This window comes from Telmatherina bonti (assembly GCF_933228915.1).
Source record: "Telmatherina bonti genome assembly, chromosome: 9".
In the NCBI taxonomy this organism is placed as follows: Eukaryota; Metazoa; Chordata; class Actinopteri; order Atheriniformes; family Telmatherinidae; genus Telmatherina; species Telmatherina bonti.
The window spans coordinates 18117223-18141080 of record NC_136627.1 but is presented as its reverse complement, the minus strand read 5'-3'; the positions used below and the strand labels follow the sequence as shown (position 1 = coordinate 18141080).

General features: G+C 37.9%; 5 protein-coding genes across 14 annotated transcripts in view; 2 read left to right on the top strand and 3 right to left on the bottom strand.

The window, feature by feature from the left end:
• agfg1a (ArfGAP with FG repeats 1a) overlaps nucleotides 1-9787 on the bottom strand; it is a 23324-nt gene extending 13537 nt beyond the window's left edge. For all 9 annotated transcript variants that reach the window (XM_079246464.1, XM_079246468.1, XM_079246470.1 and 6 more), the window contains exons 1-3: nucleotides 9505-9787; nucleotides 2280-2373; nucleotides 519-634 (exon numbers count right to left, since the gene is read on the bottom strand). In XM_079246464.1, coding sequence (XP_079102590.1) covers nucleotides 519-634; nucleotides 2280-2373; nucleotides 9505-9671 — 377 coding nt within the window. In that variant the 5' untranslated portion in view covers nucleotides 9672-9787. The remainder of the gene's footprint in view (nucleotides 1-518; nucleotides 635-2279; nucleotides 2374-9504) is intronic.
• A 2555-nt stretch (nucleotides 9788-12342) lies between these two features.
• mrpl44 (mitochondrial ribosomal protein L44) lies at nucleotides 12343-14743 on the bottom strand. Its single transcript, XM_079246725.1, has 4 exons — nucleotides 14564-14743; nucleotides 13398-13866; nucleotides 13118-13296; nucleotides 12343-12941 (listed from the first exon to the last, which is right to left on the bottom strand). Exons 1-4 carry the CDS (start codon nucleotides 14737-14739, stop codon nucleotides 12767-12769), a joined length of 999 nt encoding a protein of 332 aa, XP_079102851.1. The 5' UTR covers nucleotides 14740-14743; the 3' UTR covers nucleotides 12343-12766.
• A 243-nt stretch (nucleotides 14744-14986) lies between these two features.
• On the top strand, nucleotides 14987-16856 carry LOC306760136 (dynein axonemal assembly factor 1-like; the record flags this gene model as incomplete). Its single annotated transcript, XM_079245928.1, has 2 exons — nucleotides 14987-15917; nucleotides 15994-16856. 2 exons carry the CDS (start codon nucleotides 14987-14989, stop codon nucleotides 16854-16856), a joined length of 1794 nt encoding a protein of 597 aa, XP_079102054.1.
• A 501-nt stretch (nucleotides 16857-17357) lies between these two features.
• Nucleotides 17358-22882, bottom strand: mffa (mitochondrial fission factor a). 2 transcript variants are annotated; one of them, XM_079247003.1, is made up of 8 exons: nucleotides 22695-22882; nucleotides 21906-22123; nucleotides 21416-21585; nucleotides 21203-21294; nucleotides 19983-20144; nucleotides 18295-18351; nucleotides 17977-18061; nucleotides 17358-17893 (listed from the first exon to the last, which is right to left on the bottom strand). In XM_079247003.1, exons 2-8 carry the CDS (start codon nucleotides 22117-22119, stop codon nucleotides 17762-17764), a joined length of 912 nt encoding a protein of 303 aa, XP_079103129.1. In that variant the 5' UTR covers nucleotides 22120-22123; nucleotides 22695-22882; the 3' UTR covers nucleotides 17358-17761. The 2 variants fall into 2 exon arrangements, with proteins under 2 accessions (XP_079103129.1, XP_079103130.1); XM_079247004.1 differs by lacking the exon at nucleotides 19983-20144.
• A 723-nt stretch (nucleotides 22883-23605) lies between these two features.
• egfem1 (EGF-like and EMI domain containing 1) overlaps nucleotides 23606-23858 on the top strand; it is a 56333-nt gene continuing 56080 nt past the window's right edge. The window contains exon 1 of the mRNA XM_079246429.1: nucleotides 23606-23743. Within this exon, the coding sequence (XP_079102555.1) occupies nucleotides 23661-23743 (83 nt within the window). The 5' untranslated portion in view covers nucleotides 23606-23660. The remainder of the gene's footprint in view (nucleotides 23744-23858) is intronic.

Below are 23858 nucleotides of genomic sequence, written 5' to 3'. Positions count from 1 at the left end.
GAGACTCAACATCAGAGGGACTAAAAATATCTTTCATAAGAAGGCCCATTCTCTGGATGAAAAATTAGAATATCCATAAAAATGTGTTAAGATGCATCCTAATTTTTCCTACTACATTAATCTGAACTTATCCTAACTTAATGTGAATAACCAGTCATTTTGCAAATAGAAAACCTAACATATTCTTGGTTTTATTTGTAGCAACTATGATCAAGATACTAAAATCATCATTTTAACAACTATGCCTCCATTGTCACATATAATTCCAAGAAACCTACAACTTCCTAGTGTCAATTCTGTCATGCACATAGAGCAGCTTGACTATAGTGACCTACATTCACAGCACTTAAAGAGGGGTATTCAGTGGCTTGCTGAAGGCTAAATGCTATGAGCTGCCTTTGAGCCAGAGAGAAGGAAAAGAGCCACAGAAAAAGGCTTCATGCCTGTGTATTCCTGCTCATAGCTTTCCACTGTAGAGCATTTAAGTGTATAGTTCTAAGTTCATCGGTGAGGCTTACCATCTCTTCTTTTCATATTTGTCTTGAAGGAACTCTTTGACTTTCTGTGGTTCTCTGAAGTCTGGTACAGATGAGGTTCTGTCATCATAAAGACCAAGCCAGATCTGTTTACACACCTGAAATGTAACAAAGTGATGTAGAGTTGAAAGTTTTTTCACACATCAAACTACAAAGAACTTTGCCAGCCTTCACCGCTCAGGCAAAATAAATGAGGACATGCAAATAGATAACTTAATAAATCAATATTTCATTTCATAAGTTCACTTTTAGTTTGCAACTGTATCCACAAGCACAAAGAGTCATGTTTTACCTTTTTTTTGGGTTAAATGTTTAAAGACTTTTATGATCCTTTGCTCTAAAGTTTAGAGTGAAAAGTTGAACATTTCTGTGTGGAGAAAAAATAATCTTATCTTTTACTGGCTTTGGGTTTTACATTCAAATTCATGTTTTTGTTTTGGATTTTAAAGTATGGGCTGCCTTTTTTTTCACTTTTTATTTCTGTATCCAAATGCTCTTCAAGGACATAAAAAACTGCTTGAGGTTGTAATCTTTATTCCGCAGCCTTGAAGGGTATGAGCATCAGCTCCAACCTTGAGTCTACTGACTGTCTGCCCGGTCGGCCACTTTCTAACAGCTTTTAATAGGTTATGCTTCCCGGGTGGCGTTGTTCTATTTCATACTCCCATTTACCAGGAACGTGTCTTACGTGGCAATGGACCTGATGGACTTTGGTTTCTAGGCGCAACACAAATATACAGCCATGACACAGATTAGGATGGCTAAATGACAGCCTGAATCACACTTTATTATAAAGAATCTGCTAACCACACACATAATTTTAAGTTCAAACACTTTATTAGCATTCAGATGAAAGTTATAAAAATAAATAAAAAAAAAACAGTCAGAGAATATTTGCCCTGAAAAAATCTTATGTCTGTCCTTGTAGTGAAAATATTCGGGTCAGTTAATTCTTATTTATTTTATGTTTGCGATTGTCAAAATTAAGGACATCAATGCATAAAAATTCATTTGAAATTTTTGTTTATGCAACATTACTGGTGGGTGTTGAAATTGTGGCACAAATACAAAACACCAATGCACTTAAAAAAAAACCCACTTTAAAATTAAATAACCAAAGTTAATTAAACTATGGATTTAGAAATGACTACAGCCCTGCTAGACATATTTTCCTCTTGTAACTTTGAGACTTGAACTAATGATTTCAGATATTTATTTGATTAATTCTGTCACAAAACACTTTAAATTAAGTTTTGAGTGAACCAAGTATTGATAAAAAAGTAAATAAATAAATACATAAAAAGCATCTCTTATCTCTGTGTTATATAGAAAGTACATAGTGTTGTGTATTCTGCTCAGACACTTATGCAGCATTCCTTCCTTGCAAGTCACCTCAGGCTGCACAATAACAGTCCCCAGCACTGAGCTTAGCTTTTTGTTCCAGTTTGATGTTTATTTATTTATTTCAATTTACTGGCTCACACGGGTGTATTTGCTTGTGCTTTTATCGTGCTTATTAATACCCACAAAAACTTATTTTGGCTCTAAATGTGAGATCATTTTATCACCTGGATCTAAATGTAGAGTATAAAGGATGTACTTGAATATGTTTTTCCATATTCGCACTTGTTAAAATTCTGTGATTTTCTAAAATACTTTTACGTTTGTATGTAACAGCAGCTGGAAGGTGAACTCACAAGTAATCAATAAATATGTTAAGTGAGAAAACAGAAGGCTACTTACCTCATTGCCATGTTTCTGTAGAAACTCGATTTCCTGTTGCGTGAATGTTGTCATGGAGATGGACTTGACTCTATGAGGTGGATTCAGTCCTCGTCTGGAGGTGAAGAAATGGAGACTTGGGTCAATTTAATTTGAGGACACTATAAAATGAGAACCTCATATAGACATACTCCAGAGTCAACCTCTGCAGATGGGGCCATTTACTTAGCTACAAGCTGACAGGCTGCTGGTGTGTATAACTGAGGACAAGAAGACAGCATCATGTAGAGACATACTGACAGAGAAACAAAAAGGGATAGGTGCAGAACAAAGGTAGAGGGCTAAACACCTCTTTAGCTAGCACTGACTGAACACAATTTGTCAGTTCAGTAAAACAACGAAAGTTCTTCAATTAGAAACTTCACTTACAGAGTAGCACCCATTGTCCCATAAAAAGCCTGGCTAATTTTCCCTCAGAGGGTCACAGCTCATGGTGGAGTGACTGAAATTTAAAACACCTTGTAACAGTAATAACTGGAAAGGACCATCATCAGGGTTTTTACTGAATATTTCAGAGGTGAGGACTAATTCATAACCTGCTTCAAGGTCAATACCTGTTACAGGTGTGAAGGTGACCAAAGAGTATTTCTGATGCAGACAGACTATTTTAAGTGTGACTAGCTGAGTCTGATTAACGTTTAACTGTCAGTAAAAGAAGGGTGTGTGATCATTAACAAAAATATTAGAAACTAACAGTCAAAGTATGACATTAGATGGGACTGTGATGAAGAAACCAACACCAGCAGCAACTTTTTTATCACAGTTTATAGCAAATAGGTGATGTCAGCAGGACATATTGACAAGACATCCTCAACATAAAACATTGACCACATGGCACCCATTCAAGGGCATGTAAAATAAACTCCATGACGCAGAACTTATATCCAGGCATAAGTTTTGTAATTCAAGAGCTCCGCAGGTAGGATATCTACTTAGACTTATATTTATTAAAGAAGTAGTGACAATTGTTTCGGAAATAAGATCCAAAGTGTCACAACTACAAATACAATGCCACACAAAGACATGCCAGATCCTACAATGAAATACTAGAGTAGGTCACTAAATTATTCACTGCTGTTACCTCTTACAGAACGTATTTTGAAAGTCCCTCCATCCTTAACACATCTACCGCTAAACTGTTTCTCAATGCATTACACACAGTTACACTGAGCTCTAGCTCTGACACAAAACATCAACCACAACTTATTCCACATACAGTGCACAGTAGGAAATAAACAAGAAGTGAGCTCTGTCAACTCACACTGGAGAAAACGAGAGTGATGTAAGACACTACCAGAGAAACCATGAGGAAGGGCTCTCTATGTCCTCACTGTAACATTTAGCAGGTCCATGGGAATTACAAGGACGTATTTTTAAAAGTATCACCTGATCAACTTGGGAGTTATGTAATAGTGACCCTTTCTAGGAAAAAGTAAAAGTAGAAAAAACATAATCTATCTAATCAACATGACTGTTAAATGTTAAATTTAATAGATCTGCCATAAACACAATACTGTTCAAATGATCAAACCAATAAAACCCACAAACATGTGGAGTGAATCAGGAGATGAAATTACTTGTTTAAAAATAAACACAATAAATTGAAAATATATATTGATTCCCCTGTTTTTGTGTTATCAACTTATCAAACAAACTAAAGTAAAAGACTTTGTTCTGTCAGAAACAGGTCTACAAAACAGTTGGTTTGTTTTGCAGTGCCTGGGGCAGGTGAATGATCAGATTCTACTCTAACAGAGATAAAACTAGGTCAGAAATGGGGAGAAAGTTGCACTGCCCTTAAGGTCTAAATATGACAGCAGCATTTCTTCCCAGTTGTTTCACTGGTTTGTTTGCTACAGCCCCAACTCCATCCCCCCCTTCATCATAGAAATCATATAATGCAACCTATACATTTAAAAAGCATCTTTAGTTTCCACCTTGTTTTTATCAGAATATTCTCTGTTCTCTGTCTAAATTACAATCAGGAATTAAAACTCTAGTTTAATAAAAGTGACACTATTTTAAAGCAGCTGTAATGTAAAAAAAAACAAACTGCCAACTGGCTTCTTCAGTGTCAAAATGTTACGGCACTAGAGCCTCACTGACCTCCTATTTCACAATTATTTATTTCTGATGGGAGATTTAAACTGTAAAGTAATAATTAACACAAACAACTGCATCAACATTCTGAAAAAACATGATTGTTTTTAGTTTACAAGTACGCAACTTAACCAACCCATTTTTACTTTATATAAAGCAACATTGTGTATCTGAATATCACATATTGTACAGTAAAATAATTATGACCTAGTTGCTACTGTATACCAGGACAGCTGAGCCAGGGAGATTCATCTCATTTGCATACTGTAACAGCTTCAGGGTGAGAGAAACTGGCAGCGTTAACTTACACAAGAAGGGAGAGGCTTGTGAAAAGCCTCATTTTACTGCCCTAGGTCACTGCAAAGAGTATCTCCTACATGCTCTTATTGGTTTAATAACTACCTTTTTTATCAAAGAAAATGTCAACTCTTTGAAATAAGCACTTAGATAGCACAGTCATTACTGAGTCATCACAGTTATTAAAAGAAATGAAAATGGCATGGGGAACAGGAAATGTTTAACAGTTAAAGTCACATTCAGTAATAGGTCAATAATTCATTTTCCCAGTTGTGTTTAGTGTCTGTGACACCTGCCCACTTTGGACACTGTCTTGTTACCTTTGCATCCTTGCATACTCAGGAACACAGTGAGTGGGGAGGCTTCCTGCCATGAGAAATCCTCCAGTAAGAAACATTGTGAGAGGTGTTTCTCCTGGGAAGGCCCCCACCTTCACAAGGAATGTGTTTACATAGCAGATTCCAACACCACCCATTAAATAACCTCAACTACAAGGGAAAAGACAGTTGTAAGTAGTTGTGCCTCTGCCATTCCCTCCCTTACAGAAATCTACCATAATTGGTAATTGGACCATAACAGTAATTAAAATATTAACAAATGAAAACTTGCATGTTTTGATCAACTATTACAGCTTACTTATAAACTTACAGCTGAACATGAAAAACATGCCTAATTTTGCTGACAAATACAAGGTGTTTTTCTTTCAAAAAAAGCACTCCTGAGCAAGACTCAGTGGCATCTACAATAAAAACAACATTCCTTCTCCATCTGAAATTATGCAACTACATACTATATATTATCATTTCAGTGAAAAGATAGATTACAAATAAATAAAAAGGTAAATAAGATGGCTAGCCTAAACTAAATTCATTACATACCCTATAATTAAGGATGCTGGAAAACCTGTGACTGCTAGTCAAACGCAATGACTTCAAGGAAAAAAAATCTCCTTTTAAAAACAGTGTTTTTATATTTGTGGTGCCTAAACGTAAAAAGAGCAAAGCTGAAGCTCTGCTGTGAAACAATGTCACAGAGTACATGATTTATGTGTGTTCTAGTGGAGCTATTCTGGCAACATTATTCACAGAAAAAGACAAGGTATGGCAACGTATTGCCACATGAAAGGCTAATTTATTAATTTTTGTGTCCTAAAAAAAAAGAAAAAAAAAAAAAAAAAAGAAAAAAGCAGTCTTACAAAGTGGAAGGAAGTGCAACTAAAGTTGCTTTGGTCTATAGGGAATGCATGATGAATGATGAGCAGGAAAATGATACGCAGTCATGGCTTTACAATAGTCCATTTTATACCTTGTAAGAAAAAGAAGGTCTGAATTAAAGAAGTATAATTGAAAACTATACTTAACTGTGGCATAAAGTATAGACTGTACTATACTTTGTTTTATAAATATAAAATCAAATGCTACTGTGTAGCTGTCATTTTCTATTTTTATTCCATTTAATAACACAAACATAGTAGTTAGCTAAATAAATCAGCTGTGAATGAACATTTAAACACTACCTTGTAATGCTTGTGTCATTCTCAAATAAAAAGGAACTAAAAACATTAAGAGAACAAGAGCAATAGAGAAACACAGTGATCTGAACTCTACCACTTCCTGTTGCACACGCACAACATCACATGCTGCTGATGTAGCACCACAGTGGGGCCATACCACTTCCTGAGCCTACAATCACACCCGACTTCCTGCACATATCAGACAGCGCAGAGTTTGTGAATGTGATCTCAAACTACAGAAAATCTCTCAACACACTACACTGACTTACATTGAAGACTTTGCTATTGTGATCTTGGTGTTGAAAGAGAGAACAGCTACTTTCCACAGTAAGAAAAGAATATGACAGTAAGAAAAAATTTGATTAATCGCATAAATCACCAACACAGACATTCTTCAAGTAATAAATTGTTATTCCTATGTTATATCATATGGAGCTTCTCTCTAAACCTGTTAGAAATATCACAATGAAACAAAATCTAAATTTTTATAAATGACTATCAAAAGAAAACTGTATTTCATGGTCAAAACTAAAATCTAAGCAGCAGGGATTCACTGAACTGTGAAACAAATACAGATCAACATTTTTGAAAATAGATCATTATCTCAATCTGGAAAATAGCAAATGGATTCCAATGAATCATGAATAAATTGACAATTTATTGGTCAGAAAAGGCTGCAGGCTGGAATAAACACTGTAGATCAGGATGGATAGATGTATGGGTAATTTACTTGACAATAACCTACTGCAAGTCTTTCTGATTTTATCAATAACAGGACAACATTACCTCATGACTAGACTTTGAAAACCTTTGAAAGAAGTTGAATCAAAGCTATTTTTTGGACACTGATAGACGGTGGGGAAGCTGAACAATTAGCTTTAAGACACTACCACAAGGAGTAACACAAGACTTGAAATGTACATTTGGGCAAATCACATCAAATAAATCACATTTATTTGATTTGTTTCCTTTTGCTGATGATACATAAAACAAACTTGAATGGTGGTATTTCTTAGTTAATCAACAACAAAATACGTTTTGACAATATTTATAGGAAATAAACAGTGTGGCAAATATGTTGCACTTGTAAACATATTTATACAACAATGGGCTTGTTGCCACTGAGCGGTAGGTTCTCTGTGAGCAAAGCAAATGATCAAAGAGTAATGGGAAACAACATAAAGGAAAAATTTTTGATTACAAAAAGAAATAAGATGCAGCTTTTGTTTGAGATTTTTTGTTTCACAATTTTAAAATCCAGATTTTTGTTTGAAAAATCCTTTTTTTTTTTAAAAAAAAAAATTAAAATAATCCATTATAAAGTTTTTTTGGTCATTTTTATTGGTTTTTTTTTTGTTTGTTTTTTTTTACTTGTGTTCTTGGTCATTATAGCAGCAGAATGAGTAAAAGAATGAGTAAAAAGATCAATAAAAACAATAAAAATTACAAAATTTTATAATAGATTATTTTTTATTTATTTGAAAAATCTTTTTTTTAACAAAAAAAATATCTATGTATTAGGGGTGGGAAAATCGAAGAATCGTAATTCAGGATTTTTTGTTTCACAATTTTAAAATCGATTTTTTTGTTAAACGAAATTTTTTTTTTTTTCAATGAAATAAAATTAATCTACTATAGATTTTTTGTCATTTTTATTAGTTTTATTGATCTTTTTACTTGTCTTCTTGGGCATTATAGCAGCAGAATGATGGTCTGGCTACTGTGTTGTTTTCTCCTAACTGAAATCAAGAAAAATTACAAGCAAAAAAAGGTTTTATAAATTTTTTGGGGGTTTTTAATTGAAAATCAGCAATATCTAAGAATTTTGAGAATCGCAATTTAAGTCGAATCAGCCCCAAAAAATCGGAATCGAATCGAATCGAGACAAAAGCATATCGTCACAGCCCTACTATCTACCTATCTATATATATATATCTACCTATCTATATCTATATATCTATATCTATATCTATATATATATATATATGTATAGATAGATAGATAGATAGATAGATAGATAGATAAATATTAAGGGTGGGAAAATCAACATAAACATGTAACTTATAATCAGGTCTTTATTAATTTAGAGTTACAGTAATATGACAGTAAGAAAAAATTTGATTAATCGCAGAAATCACCAACATAGATGTTCTTCAAGTAATAAATTGTTATTCCTATGTTATATCATATGGAGCTTCTCTCTAAACCTGTTAGAAATATCACAATGAAACAAAATCTCTTAACATCCACATTTAACAGCTGCAGTTAGGCGTTACATCTGCAGCAGAAAAAGAAGAAATAGGATGTTTCACTAATCCCAAATCCCAAGCTACAGATGCTTGGTTATACAACTGCAAAGCAAGGCTTTAAGTCAGGCAAATGTTGTTTGAAGTCAAAACACCCCGTTAGACTGTAACTACCATTACAGTGGATAGATTTTTACAGCTTTGAAATGCAGACATCTGAGAATTTGTATATGAAATCTTGCTCAGCTGACTGCTGAGTGAAAGTCCCATTAATATCCCATTAATATAGCTGGACTACGTCAGTAGCTTTAAAAATCACAAACAAAGATAGGGTGACATAAATACAACTGATGATAGCATACAGTGTTACAGTTATCAAAAATAAAATAAAATCAAGTCAAAACTTCATTTGCACTACCACTTTACAATAACCACAAAGGCAAACAACAGTAGTATCTCAAAATATCATGACTTTCACAAGCCCATATGTTTAATATCATGTATTAGACATATGGGCTTGTGAAAGTATAATTAATACTACAGAGATATTATAGAGGAGTTATTAATTATAAAACAGTATAATTTATAACTCCTCTTGATTACATACTTTTTAGTACACATTATTACGTGTTTATATACGAGAAGTATACTATTACCCGGTCATCAAACCAGCAGTTTAGCCGCTGTACTTCATAATGTCACTGGCAACTGGTAGTAGCAGCTGGCTACATGCTTATCCGTAGACCTAGCTTGCAAGTGTCAGATAAGTTCACTGGCTAGCAGTACAGGCTAAAGTTAGCTAGCATAGAGGGTGGCTGCCCCGTTTGCCTGCTTTGTGAAACACTGACATCTCTGTGTACCCCACCCAAAACAGCACAGCAAGACAACGCCAAATCTGCCAAAGTCGCACTTTGGCTGTCTGCCTAACATTAACACGAGCTCAAATGTTCAGTTTCCATGTATGACAGGGACGTCCTAAAACGCCACATTGTGTAGGCAATGTCGAAGCAAAGGTCACAATGCAACTTACAGGATGCCAGAGCAAGACGTACAAACGAAAGAGCCAAGAGTCATGTTGGCATAGGTTGGGCCGCGCTGGTCGCAGTCAAAGCACTTTCTGTTGGGAGGCAAACTCGTCATTTCTCTCAGCATCTTCAGGTGTTTCTCCTCTTGTTTTCGTTTTGCACTTGCCGCCATCGTAAGGGATATACTAAGCGATTAAATAAAACCAAGAGAGGCTGAAAGGTCAGCTACAACTAAAACAAAGGACTGCTTTTTAACGGTTCCCGACTCGTGCTAGAGGCAGAGAGAGAGAGAGGGGATGGGTAGAAGGCTCTGTTGTCAGGGCGGCCTCACGTCTCCTCGAACAAGGAGTTTCTGGCGATGGATCAGAGGAAGCAAGAGGATCACTGACATTTACTTCCGGCTTTGTTCAAACCCTGCAATTCATGCTTTGGGGTTTAGCGCCAAATGTGAGAGCGGTGTATTCATTACTATCTAAAATGTTCAATGTGAATGTTAAACTTTATTTTTATGATAAAGTATATTTAAAAGACTATTTTAGTCAATATTTGTCAGAGAATTGAAACAAAACGAAATCTGAAGGTTAAAAAAAAAAGAGGATTTATCTTGTCTCTTATATGAGCTCTTCGGCTGCAAGAGAACTGTATCCCCTTTAACACACTAGCGCCATCACGTGGATTAGCTAAGTCACTGCAATAATATAGAGGTGGATGTTATACTTGAAAAGGGTGGTGAATCTGATCAACTTTCTGTTGCAATTTAATAACAGGCAAACGGTGCCTGTTGCAATTTAATAATTGCTGCAACAGTCAAACTTGTATATTTAACAAACGTATATATATATATATATATATATATATATATATATATAATACACACACACACACTGCTCTTAAAAGATAATGGGAACACTAAAGTAACACGTAGATCTGAACGAATGAAATATTTTTAATACTTGGTTCTTTCCATAGTTTAATGTGCTGACCACAAAAATCACACAAAAATTATCAATGAAAATCAACTGTATCAACCCATGGAGGTCTGGATTTGGAGTTATATTCAAAATGATGATGTAATGCCCTTTATACAAGGTTCAGTAGTGTGTGTGACCTCCACGTGCCTGTATGACCTCCCGACAATGCCTGGGCATGATCCTGATGAGGCAGCGGATGTTCTCCTGAGTGATCTCTTCCCAGACCTGGACTAAAGCATCTGCCAACTCCTGGACAGTCTGTGGTGCACCTTTGCGTTGGTGGATGGAGCGAGACATGATGTCCCAGATGTGCTCGATTGGATTCAGGTCTGGTGAACGGGGAACATCAATGCCTTCGTGTTGCAGGAAGTGCTGACACACTCCAGCCACATGAGGTCTAGCATTGTCTTGCATTAGGAGGAACCCAGGGCCAACCGGACCAGCATATGGTCCCACAAGGGGTCTGAGGAACTCATCTCGGTACCTAATGGCAGTCAGGAGCACATGGAGGGCTGTGTGGCCCTCCAAAGAAATGCCACCCCACACCATTACTGACCCACTGCCAAACCGGTCGTGCTGGAGGATGTTACAGACAGCAGAACGTTCTCCACGGCGTCTCCAGACTCTGTCACATGTGCTCAGTGTGAACCTGCTTTTATCTGGGAAGAGCACAGGGCGCCAATGGCGAATTTGCCCTTCTTGGTGTTTTCTGACAAATGCCAAACGCCCTGCATGGTGTTGGGCTGTAAGCACAACCCCCACCTGAGGACGTTGGGCCCTCATGCCACCCTCATGGAGTCTGTTTCTGACTGTTTGAGCAGACACATGCACATTTGTGGTCTGCTGGAGCTCATTTTGCCGGGCTCTGGCAGTGCTCCTCCTGTTCCTCCTTGCACAAAGAAGGAGGTAGTGGTCCTGCTGCTGGCTTGTTGCCCTCCCACGGCCTCCTCCACGTCTCCTGCTGTACTGGCCTGTCTCCTGGTAGCGCCTCCATGCTCAGGACACTACGCTGACAGACACAGCAAACCTTGGCACAGCTCACACTGATGTGCCACACCACTTGTGTGGGTTGTAGACTCCGTCTCATGCTACTATTAGAGTGAAAGCACCGCCAGCATTCAAAAGGGACCAAACATCAGCCAGAAAGCATCAGAAGTGAGAAGTGACCTGTGGTCACCACCTGCAGAACCACTCCTTTATTGGGTGTGTCAATTGCCTATTGCCTAGAATTTCTACCTGTTGTCTATTCCATTTGCACAACAGCATGTGAAATTGATCATCAATCAGTGTTGCTTCCTAAGTGGACAGTTCCATTTCACAGAAGTCTGGTTGACTTGGAGTTACATTGTGTTGTTTAAGTGTTTTTTTTTTCTCCTTTGTACTGTCACCTTGTGCATGCTCAGGATGGGGGAGTGGATTGGTCAAGATTCAATGCGATCTGCTGGTTTTGCTGAACTGCACTATTTATTCCAATTTGGCTCATATTGATGTCTGTAAAGTGCCGTGAGATGGTGTTGTAGAGTGGCGCTATACCTGCATAACACATTTATCAACCACAGCGCCTACCGAGAATATCAAAGTTCCTTCTTCCTTAACTTATCTATTCCTAATCAGGCCCCCTCTGCTCCCTTGTACATGGGAAATTAACCCGCATCTCCTCCTGTGGGCCAGTCTGGACCTGCAACTGGAGACTGATTTCTTTAGTCAATAAACAATGTTGTTTGTATATCAAGTTTTAATGTCATTGGATATTTTAAGAAAGGTACATTACCTATCTATATGTAAAGAGTTATTTATGCTTGCGGTGGAATCAGTGAATTTGTAAAAAAAATCAAAGAGAGAATGAACAGTTACAAAGCACACGTGTTTCTATTTATATTTTTATTATACTTGATTCATAAAACAGAATATAAAATAAACCAAATGGAAATTGCATTATTTACAAGGTGATGGACAGATGCCAGGGCTAATTTTGGCAATGGACTGTTGAACCACCAGTAACTAAGTCAAGAGAAAGTTCATAACCAGAGAACTTTACAATGTTGGATTGTTCAATCAACTGGAAAAGTGGATCTTATAACATTGTCAACCTTATGTTTTTTTAAGACTTGAATACCTCTCCAGTTCTGCTTTGTATGCAGGTATTAAACAATTAAAATCCTCACAGAATCCATTCTGACAAATCCACAACTAGCCTCAAGTTCAATTCACAATATGAAAACTCTGTAAATTACGTTCCTGTCCAACTGCCCCCCCTTTCATTTAGTTTTATGTTGCGGTGTAATCGCCATTGCCATCAATTGCTGTTGGCTGACTGAAGTAATGGCCTTTGATGCTGCTTTTGCAGAGAAAAGTCAAAGGGTTTACGGTTCTCTGTGTAGCCATAGAGTTTGCGGAGGGCCACACGTGCTGCTTCTTCCTCAGCTCCGATGAGTGTCTCTCCTGGACCCTGAGCCAGGAGCTTCTTGTCACTAAATAAATACAGATGAACAAATACAAAATTAAGTACATTAACCAAATCAAGCATAAAATGTTTGTCAAGTCCATTACATATGACCTGCATTGCAGAAAAACCTGAATTGTTGTTAGTGTTTCTTACATATTGTCTAACATTCTCATTTACTATATTGGGTTACAACACACTTACCTGTACAAGCCAACAAAGTACAGTGGCAGGACAGTACTTTCTCCTGCAGACCTGATGAGACGAGGTTCTGGCAGAGGCATATTCTTCTTAGTAAGCTCTTCCACCAGTAGCCCCATGGGATCAACCACAGCCCACATATCAAATAGGTCCTTTCCTATTAGCTGACTTACCAGAAAATCCTAGGTAAACAGACAAGCAGAGAGGGTGTAAGTGAATAAAAATTCACTGATGTTAAAAAAGAAATTTAACTGCCTATAATTCTTTGCAACACAGGTCTTACCCTGACAAATAATCCAGCTTGCTCCGCTCCACTGCTTTCCTGCAGAGCTCCAATCACTGCCATGAATGTAGAATGGAGCACATCATCTGGGACAGGGAATTCTGCACTCATGGTCAGGTCTTCAATGCCGAGATTTCTTGCTACATATGTCACAACTGTAGGACTTTGGAGATGCCCCACAATACTCTCAACCCCTTTATCTGGCAGGCTTGGGAAGCTTGCCCTGCACCATTCGGTCAGGAAACTTTTGATAAATGCTGATCCTTTTTTACTCAGGTGAATGTTATCATTAAGAAGAAGAGCTGTGGTCTCCATGTCGACACCCAGCTGCTTCCTTCTCTCCTGCTCCGCCAGCAAGTAACATGGATTGATGAAGGCTGTTTTCAGAAGTTCCAGGGAGAAGTTTTCATGGAGGCGGGAACTGAAAGCCTGAACCTCAGCATGGTAATCCCAGTTAGGCTGTTGCCACCTGGAAGACAAACAAAAAGGAAGCCAGCTGTAACTGACTGAGCTGCTGACATAGTATAATGTGGGTAACCCATACTGAGGAGAGTAAAAAATCTTTATCATACATTGAGTTTAAACTGGCATAGATTTTTTTTTTCCTGTTCACACCAGTCACAGAGGGGGCTTGGATGAACTAGACATTAAGTAAAGTATGAATTTATGCGACCCAGGAGGAGCAATGCCAGCCTCCTGTGCTCCGGTTTCCTTTCAAACTATTTATGATTTTAAAAAAGAAACAGCAAAAAAAAAAAAAAAAAAGAAAAACCCAAAACAATTAAGACCCGCGTAGTTGTACACACTTTCACCGAAAACAAACACATAACTACACACAATACATTTTATATCTTTCTGTCTACATCTATATATCTATATCTATCTATCTAATATATATATCTATATCTATCTATCTAATATATATATCTATATATCTATATATATATATATATCTATATATATATATATCTATATCTATATATCTATATATATATATATATATATATATATATATATATATATATATATATATATATATATATATTCACTCTAATCTTTAACTACTCTCCTCTACGGCCTATTAGATATGATTACATTCTGACTTATAAATAAAATACACCAGTGGCCTTGAGATGCTCTCTACAGCTAGTGCATACTAACGCTACCGTGGCTTGGGTGGCAGAGGTCCTTCAAGCTTTAACTTCTTTGCCATGAGATATGTGTATGCTTTCATCCATCGTTTTTTCCCTCTGACCTGTGTAAGTGAAATACTACTGCCAACACGCTGGCAGTAAATTCCTAATGTTAGCATGCCTCGATTTAGTATATAACCCGTCGCCATTTTTCGCTTGACAGCAAGGTGTAGCAGTTTAAATTCTCCGACAAGAAACAACAAGCTATATCCGGTGGTAACTAACTGACCGGGCGTAACCATGGAAACATACATAAACTGTTAACTAACAAATCGGAAGTCGAAGTGGCATCGTTACACTGAGACAGACTGACAAACCTTAGTTTATCAACACTACAAATTTGTTCAGTTACTTCCTGTGACAAAATTTGAAAGATTTTTCGGATTCAAAGAAACGATGGGAGATAAAACAGAGACAGCAACTCAGATGGAAGGTGGAGATGCCGGAGAGTCTCCTGACAGAAACGGATCAGATGTCACCACGAAGGACAAAGCACAAGAAAAACTGGAACTACAAAGCCCATTGCAAGAAGAAAAGGAAAAGCACAGCGGCCCACGAATCACCAAAAAGTTCCTCAAAGACCACTGTAAGAAGCACAAACTGTACTTCACACCTTCCCTGAATGAAACACTGTATCTCCATTTGCAAGGTTTCTCCGCCATTGAGAACCTTGAGGAGTATACAGGGCTGAAGTGTCTCTGGCTGCAGAGCAATGGGCTTCGACACATCGAGAACTTGGATGCCCAGACTGATCTGCGCTGCTTGTTCCTCCAGGAGAACCTCATCTATAAGCTGGAAAAACTTGAACATCTAAAAAAGCTGTGCAGCCTGAATGTCTCTAATAACTACATTCAAGTGATTGAGAACATCTCCTGCCTTCCTGAACTAAGTACTCTTATGATAGCCCATAACAAGCTGGAGACCTTGGCTGACATTGAACATTTAAGTCAATGTTTGGCCATTAGTGTGTTAGATTTGTCTCATAACTTTCTAAATGATCCTGAGAGCCTGACTGTGCTTGAGGCCATGCCATGTCTGCGAGTACTTCACCTGATGGGAAATGAGGTTGTGAAAAAAATCCCAAATTACAGAAAGACCATGATTGTACGTCTCAAGCAGCTCACCTTCCTTGATGATCGCCCAGTGTTTCCCAAAGATCGGGCGTGTGCAGAAGCGTGGGCAGAGGGAGGGGTAGATGGGGAGCGCAAGGAAAGAGAGCAGTGGGAAACAATGGAGAGGAGGAAAATTCAGGACAACATCGATGGAATGGCAATAATTCGAAAAAAAGCTTTGGAGAGACGACGCCTTAGAGAGTTACAAGAAAGAGGTGAGTTTTCAGGTCTTATCACACCAGTATACTAAGAAGACAAGTAGGTTACAACAATGTAATTATTTCATTTCAGGGGAAACTGAGGACCACACCACTCCAGAGACCCCTTGTGAGGAGTGCAGCACCCTGATTTTGCCTTCTTCTTCAGGAGAGCAGGTCCAGGCTTTTGTGGTGGATAGTCTGGATGCCCATGAAGAGTTCTTGCAGCGTCAGTCAAAACAGGAAAGTCAAACATTTATAGAAGGTGTAGATTCAGAGCAGCCTGGTCATATGGTAAAGAGTGACCTGTATGAGAAAGGCCACGGTCAATCACCAATGAAGTCTGTTGGAGAACAGAGAGAAGGAATGAATCCAGAAAACTGGGTTCAAGAGCAAGAAAGTCCCGTAGGACAGATGCTAGAGACAGATGAGGAAGAAGAAAAAGAACAAAGCCAGTTCACAAATATAGCAAAAAGGGAGCCACCTGAAAATAAACATCTACTTCTGAACGAGGCTCCTCCTCCAAAAGAAGGTGACTTTGTCCTAACACATGGACCTGGACCGCTGGTCACTGAGCTGGAGCATGAAGAGCTGGAAACCATTCACCTCCCACAAAGTCGATCACTCTGTATTGATGACCTGCCGGATTTAGAGGATGTGGATGCACAAGATTTCTCTGAGCTTTCTTCTCAGCAAGTGCTCAAACCAAAAATAGAAGTCATATTAGAAGGTAGGGATGAAGACGAAGCAACCCAGGATCAGAGGGATGGCGTGTCCACTTCGGGACCAGATAAGAAGCCATTGTTCTTCATGAGTAATGACAAATCAGTAAGGCTCTCCCCTACTTCCTCCTCACTGGTGTATCCAGAGGATGAAGAAATCCATTCCCAAAATCCACAGTCCACAATAAATCAACCCATCTCTCAACTACACTGCCTGATTGAAGAGCTGGATTAATTCATATGGATAGAAACTTTTTTTTTTCTTCATTTTATAGGCAGGAACAGTCTAATCAGCCATGTGGCAGCGTTACATTAAAAGAAATTAAACTTTACAGCTAAGTTTGACTTTGGGTAGCCAATTGGAACCATTGGAAATTTGTTGAATGTAACTGGTTTCCAAAAATATAACTGAAATGTCAGACACTGTGTTTATTTTATTTTTTTTGTAGTAATGTTTTAGATAAACAATAAATTCTGACTTGATCGGTGCATACTGTCGTTTTTTCTACTTTTAATCGGTAAAAAAAAACTATAAAAATATAAAATATAACTTGCATTTATTAAAATGAGACAAGGGAATAAGAAACAAAATATCTAAAAAAAAAAAAAATACAACATAACAAAAATGGAAAAAATACGGATCACCTTTTGCATAAATAAAAACAACACATACGATGCTTTTAATAGGTTTATTACACTCCCAAGTCCAAGTCACATATTCCCCTCAGCAATAAATACTCAGCATGTTTCCATTGTAGAGATACAGGTTTCTACATTGTAGCTCTATTTTTTTCAGTTTTTGATTAACTACGCTAAACTGTGTGAATCTTCCCAAAGCTCGGAGTGCCATGAACAAATATTTACAAAAAGTTATAGTCGGCATAACTTTAAGGGCAAGTAGATTTGGAATAAAAGCGAAAACACAAACAAATGGTTAGAAGATGAAATGAGAGTAAAAAAATAAAACTGTACATGTATTAAATAAACAAAATCAAAACATCAACCCTGTGTGCAACAGGCCTCACATAAGTGTGGAGGTCTTGTGACGCAGAGAACTGAGTGAGTGCAGCAAGAAGCTAATATTTGACACACTGAATAAAGAACAGTAGGTTCTTCCTCCGTACCAATGGCAGGCCAGCTCTAACGTCGCAACCACACCCACGTGTTGATGAGCCAGAAGGCAACCGTGATGGAGTACATGATCATCTCTCGCTTTGCCCGCTCCTTGTTCTCTTCTTCCAAATGTTGGAGTCTCCGGTTAAGCTTGATGAGCTGTTGAAACAGCAGATTTTTCTCCTTTCAGTCACACAGGTTCCATAATTCACTGTAATGATGTTAGTTTATTCTGAACTAACCTGACGTCGCAGTGTTGTTGCATCAACCACTGACATATCATCAGAAGTCCCATCCAGAGATGCTTCGTATGATGACAACGCAAGCCTAGAAAAGAAAACAGCTGCTTTGAAAATGATATAATTTAGCCAATCAAAAGATGGCGTTTAATCTGAATGTTGCATTTAAGATTAATTATAATCATTTAGACGTCGCGATTTTTACTAACTTAGAAGTTTTCCAGCATAGCTTAACCTCATTTTGACCCGAAATGAGAACACAAGGCAGGAAAGGATGAGGATAAGGATAGAGGAAAAGAACGAGGTGCCAGGTGAAGTTACCTGGAATCGTGCTGGGGGTTGGAGCTCGAAGCCGACCCCCCTCGCAGTGATGGTTTGCTGAAGAGGTGGGGGAAACACAGAATTGGGACAGGGCAAAAAGAGGTCTAGAGAAAGAGAGTTGAACACATGCACACAACTTGCATGTCCCTTGCACATCTACACTCTTTTGTGATGTTAAAGAAACTAAGAGTCCTTTTTCTGAGTCTATAGCAATACTGCACCGAGGTGCTTTCACCGACATGTTGGTGTTGTCTAGGTAGATCTAAAGCCTTTTTCAGAAGCTTTTGTCACGCCTCGACTCACCTCATCTTACTTTGCCAGGTATGCACAAAGATATTTTGTGAGTCATGCTGTGCAGAAGTTGTGAACATGAAGCACAGCACATTTTGTTTTAAGCCAATGAATTCAAAGAAACTAAAATCCAAACAACAAAATCCAAAAGAAAAACTGAGCAGAAATGTGATTACTTTGCAATATTTTTTGCTGTGTTATGAGCCTTCAGCTTACTCTCTATTTTTTTCCAGTTACAGACCTTTGGCAACTGGGAATTTCCAGCTTCAATGACAAAAAAAAAAATGCTACCAGCACTACTTCACTAAAAGCTGGGTTTTTAAATTTTAGGTGAAGTGGTTCCTCGTTCTGATAGTAGTCTATACATTTTCTAATGATGAACAGAAAGAAATATAGTTAGACCCCTCAGTTTACTGTAAATCTGTAAAAACTGACCAATCAAAATGCTTGGGCTGAATTGAAGTTGTTAATTTCTTATATTTCGAAAACTTCTTCTCCCAGCTCTCATCCAAAATGCAGAAAGGATTTCCCTACCCAGCCCGGTTTATTTGTCTCTTCCCAACAAACAGCAGAGAAAGAGAAAATCGTTGGTAGAAAATGCTGCAAACTAGAAAAGCACTCAGAGAGCACAACCCTCCGCCATGGCCTTTAAAAAATTCCTGGATCCATCACTTCTTACTTTTCACATTTCCAAAAACTCCTGAAAATTTAATTAAAATCCATCCATAACTCTTTGAGTTATCTTGAACACAAACAGATAAATGGTGGTAAAAACATAACCTCCTTGGCGGAGGTAAGAAAAAAGCCATGGATCACGCAAGGAGCAAAACCAGAGAGGGAGGAGCCAAGACAGGGTGCTACTTTCACATCTTGCTCGCGCCCCAACATTACCTACCCCAGCTTTAATAAACCCTTCTCTGTGCTACAGCTCATTTGACCTTTCTGAATATTATCTAACCGAAAGAAATCCTAAAGTGCAATTATTCCTTTTCTTCTAGGTGAAATAAAAGTTTAATAAGTTGATCAACTCTCATCACCTTTTCCACTTGAAAAAACAAGTGACCATTCATTCTGTCAGCACATACTGTATCAAAGTCTCAAAACCGCAAACTTCAAAATCAAAGTCAACACATTTTTACATGATATATGCTTGTTAACATTATTAATGAGCAGCTCCTAGACTTAATATTGTTAATAATTTTAATGGGAGTTAGAAGTAGTAACTCAGAGTTGCTGCAAAGCATCAATCAAAGATAACGTTAGGTTACCAAATCTCAGGGCGATATCCACTGAAGTTTGTATTATCCTTGCTGATAATTACCTTTTGGCTTATTTTTCATTTCTACTTCTAAGGTAAATGAATATATAAATAAACGACCAGATGATTTGGAGATCACCTGCGTGGGCTCTCATCCAAGACCTCCAGGACCTGCTGGTAGGCCCGACGCGTAGTGGACTGGATGAAAGACAGAACACCGCTAGCGCTGTACAGGTTGTGTTCTTCAGCCAGGGTAAGAGAGGGGCATGGCTGGACAGTGGCTGGGGGGTGCAAAGTCGCACTGCTCAGTGCCCACCATAGAAAGGAGCAAGTTCAAAGGGGAAAGGGAGGAAATGGAAAAAAAGAGGGCAAAGGAAGAGGAGGGAGAAGGAAAGGGAGAGAAATAAGGAAAACATTGTCCTAGACTGACTCTGCAAACACTGCATTCCTGTTAAAGTAAGTAGAAGCAAAAGCCGAAGACGAAACCTGCCACCCATTAGAAGCGCTTAAAGCTGAGCTTGCTCATCAAAAACGGCAAAGCAGAGGACACAAAATATTTGAATAAGTAAGACCCATCACCATCTTTTTACAGTTAACCCATTCAAACTTAAACCTTTTTTATATTTAAAAAAAAAACCTCTTAACATCAAAGGCTTTTCAGAAAAGTCAAACCATTTCTACTTATGTTTATCAGTAGAATCCATAACAATAATATTCACTTGTTGATGAAAGACTAATGCTTGATCTAACTTGAAAGTTAAAAGCATGCATCGTGTCTGAAAATGGTAACCTTATTAGCAGTCTAAGAAATAGGCAGATCTCTTAATTTTCTACCTAAGCAAAAAAGTTGCAAAACACATGTAGTGTGAAGTGCTGTGTAAAGCATCCGCTATAGAAGTTAACAAAATCCAGACGTATTTAACATTTGAGTTTTGTATGGAAATTCTTTGTCCTGCATCACACTGCTCACTCAGCAGTTTTTCTCTTATTGATTTTATGTCCTACAGTGTTGGTGAGGGAAGGCTGCGGTGTTTGAGCTGTTAAATTATCCATTTATCACCACTAATCCTGAAATCGTTAAATGACAGTCAAGATGAGATCAAACTATAATGGCTTATTACAGAATGAATAGATGTTAACAGATTAGTGACAGAGGATAACACAACAGCATTCTGCATCAACACTAATAGCAATGAAAGCTTCATTAAACATAAGTGCTTATGGAAGCAGAAATCCAGCTATGCAATGCCAGGGCGCAAAAATTGCAAAGAAAGGTGCAGCATGCCACCATGTGCACACAAAACAGGAGGTAAGATGGGGGCAATACTTAGCTAATGGTATGTATAAACCAATACTCACGCAGAATCATTGTGGATCAGCTGACTGTTATGACGGAGTGCTGCATTCTCACTGGCCGATCGTTCCCGACGCCAACGTCCTTGGGGTCGCAACTATATTAAATAACAAAGACAACTTATTCAACATGAGTTGCTATGAGGACATTATATAAGTTGACAGGTACTTTTAATGGAGTGTTCTTAGTGATAAACAATTTATTGCTTTATCACTTACCAATTCTTCACTATCTGGAGGCGCCCGTTGCTCCTCCTCCAAGAAGTCCAGGGGCCGCTCAGTGAGGGTGAGGACTCTAGGTGGAGTTTTTAGTGACAGCGCTTCTAGTGGTGTTGACTGGATAAGGTCTAAATCTCTGGGTCTGGAAAACTGGGCCTCAGTGGGGTCTCCTGGTAAATAAAGGTGTGGATTAGAGGTTGAAATTAGTGATTTATTCATTCCATAATTTATTTAAACAACAAGCTGTGGGTGTTTTGAGAAGGAAAACTGAAAGACCTTTATCACTTTATCCATACCTATGTTTGTTTTATTTTCACTATTAAGCAGCTGATATGATACCAATGTTGTAAGTACAATGGTCTTAAGTAGCAAGAGGGGTAAATATCTCACCAAATGCTTCAATGTTTGTATAATATCAATCAATGACTACGACCAAATGATCAGTTTAGGTAAACTTTGATGTGCTAATTCTGCGTTACAGCAGACCTACCTGCTATTACAATTCGCTCAGGGACTTGCATTTTAACACTAGTGGGAAGCTCCTGTGATCCAATACTGGGGTCCTCATGGGTATGTGGAGCCACTTTAAGCATCTCAGGTATGCGCATCCTTTGGCTGATGCCCTCAGTGTACTCCAGCTCATACTGGATACGGTTCATCTCAGCCATTTCGACTGTTGGGGAAGGAAATGCTGCTCCACTCATTTGGCTGTAAGGAAAAGTTTGATCAACAAAACAACTAGTTGTAAGGCACAAAAAGTTACAGGAGAGTGAAAACATGCTGATATGTGAAATTTTAACTCCAGCTGATTTAATGTAAGCTTTGTTAGTTGTACCACATGCTACTTGTAGAGCTCATTCAGCTTAAGCTTCCAGACAGATCACAGATCATGGGATGTCGTGTTAAGTGGGGCAGGGACGACTACAAATGGAAACATGCTCGTGACACATTATATGATTAAACAGTGTCCTCTGATTTCTCAGAGTAACATTGGGACTAATAATGACCGTAGTAAACATGTGTATCTTCCTTTACAGAACAGGCAGAAAGTTAAAAATGACCTTTCATTTGTTTTACGTCACAGCTAACAATATGCTAACACCAAAGATTGTGTGAATCAACGCCAGGAAATTATTTTTAACTGCTATAAAATGAAAACATCAGACACTATGTTTTAACTTTATTTCAAAGATTTTATAATTGTGGTTGAACAGTTGAGGAAAAGTATTTAAAACAACTTAACACCATTTCAAGCTAGCGCTTTAGCATGACTTCTTACCGTCTGGTTTGTTGATCAAGGCAGCAATTTCTGAAGGTAATTTATTTATCAAGTCCTAAACGGCATGGATCTTCTATATATACTCTGACAGGTTAATTGCAAGTATTACAAATACGCAACTGCCAAACATCTCTTTGTATTCGTATAAGAGAGAGAGAGAGAGAGTGAAACCTCCTCTCTTATTGCTTTTCCCGTGTCACAACTTTAAACAGGAAATACCTCTGTCAACAGGAAGTGACGCCACCAGCACCAGGCGCTGAAATTAAAGCAAAAGAAACAAAACATGAAAAATATCAAGAAAGAAAGAAATAACTATAATGTACAGAGCTTTTAATTAAACGTATTTCATTTTTATGGACATATCCCAAACTTATTCTTTTGTTTGTTTTAATTTCAGGACATTACAGCAAGTATCTCATTCTTTCAAAATGCTGCAATCTTTCTTTTGGTGTCTTTCGCTTTCTCTACTGCCTTAGTTCCTCACATTTCCACGCTCCAATAAAGTTTATAACATAATCATTAACAACAACAACAACAACAACAACAACAATAATAATAATAATAATAATAATAATAATAATAATAATAATAATAATAATAATAATTCTGAGCTGGCTCTATTTTGAATTAAAAAAAAAAACAAACAAAAAAAAAACCCACCTTACAACTTCTTTTCCTGACTGTAGAAAAACGAGTTGAGTGTGTGCACAGTGTTGTCGGGGGGTTTAAAGAGATGGCCCCTCAGAGACTGTGGGTGGTGCATTTACACGGAGGCTCTCAAAGGCTTAAAGTCGTCTGATCATCCAGAAGCCTGAAAGTGGAATCGGGAATACCAGTGTAAGAAAAACAAAGCCATGTCTAAAGACGGACTTTCATAAATGTCAAGATGCTTGCGGTCATTTAACGGCCATACAGAGGCTGCGAAGAACGACTACTTCTCTCTGGTCTGCGTAACTCACTGGAAATATGTTTCCAAAGATTTTACTTTTGTGTGTAATTTTATTAAGTACTCTGCACATCGCATCATCTTTGGAGCTGCAACTTGGGATGTAAGTGCTTTTCTCCGTTATTTATTTCCAGTTTCTGTTGACTTGTAAGGTGATAACGTTTTACATTCATATTAATTGAAAAAAGAGTGGAAATTGAATCAATGCACATGTAACT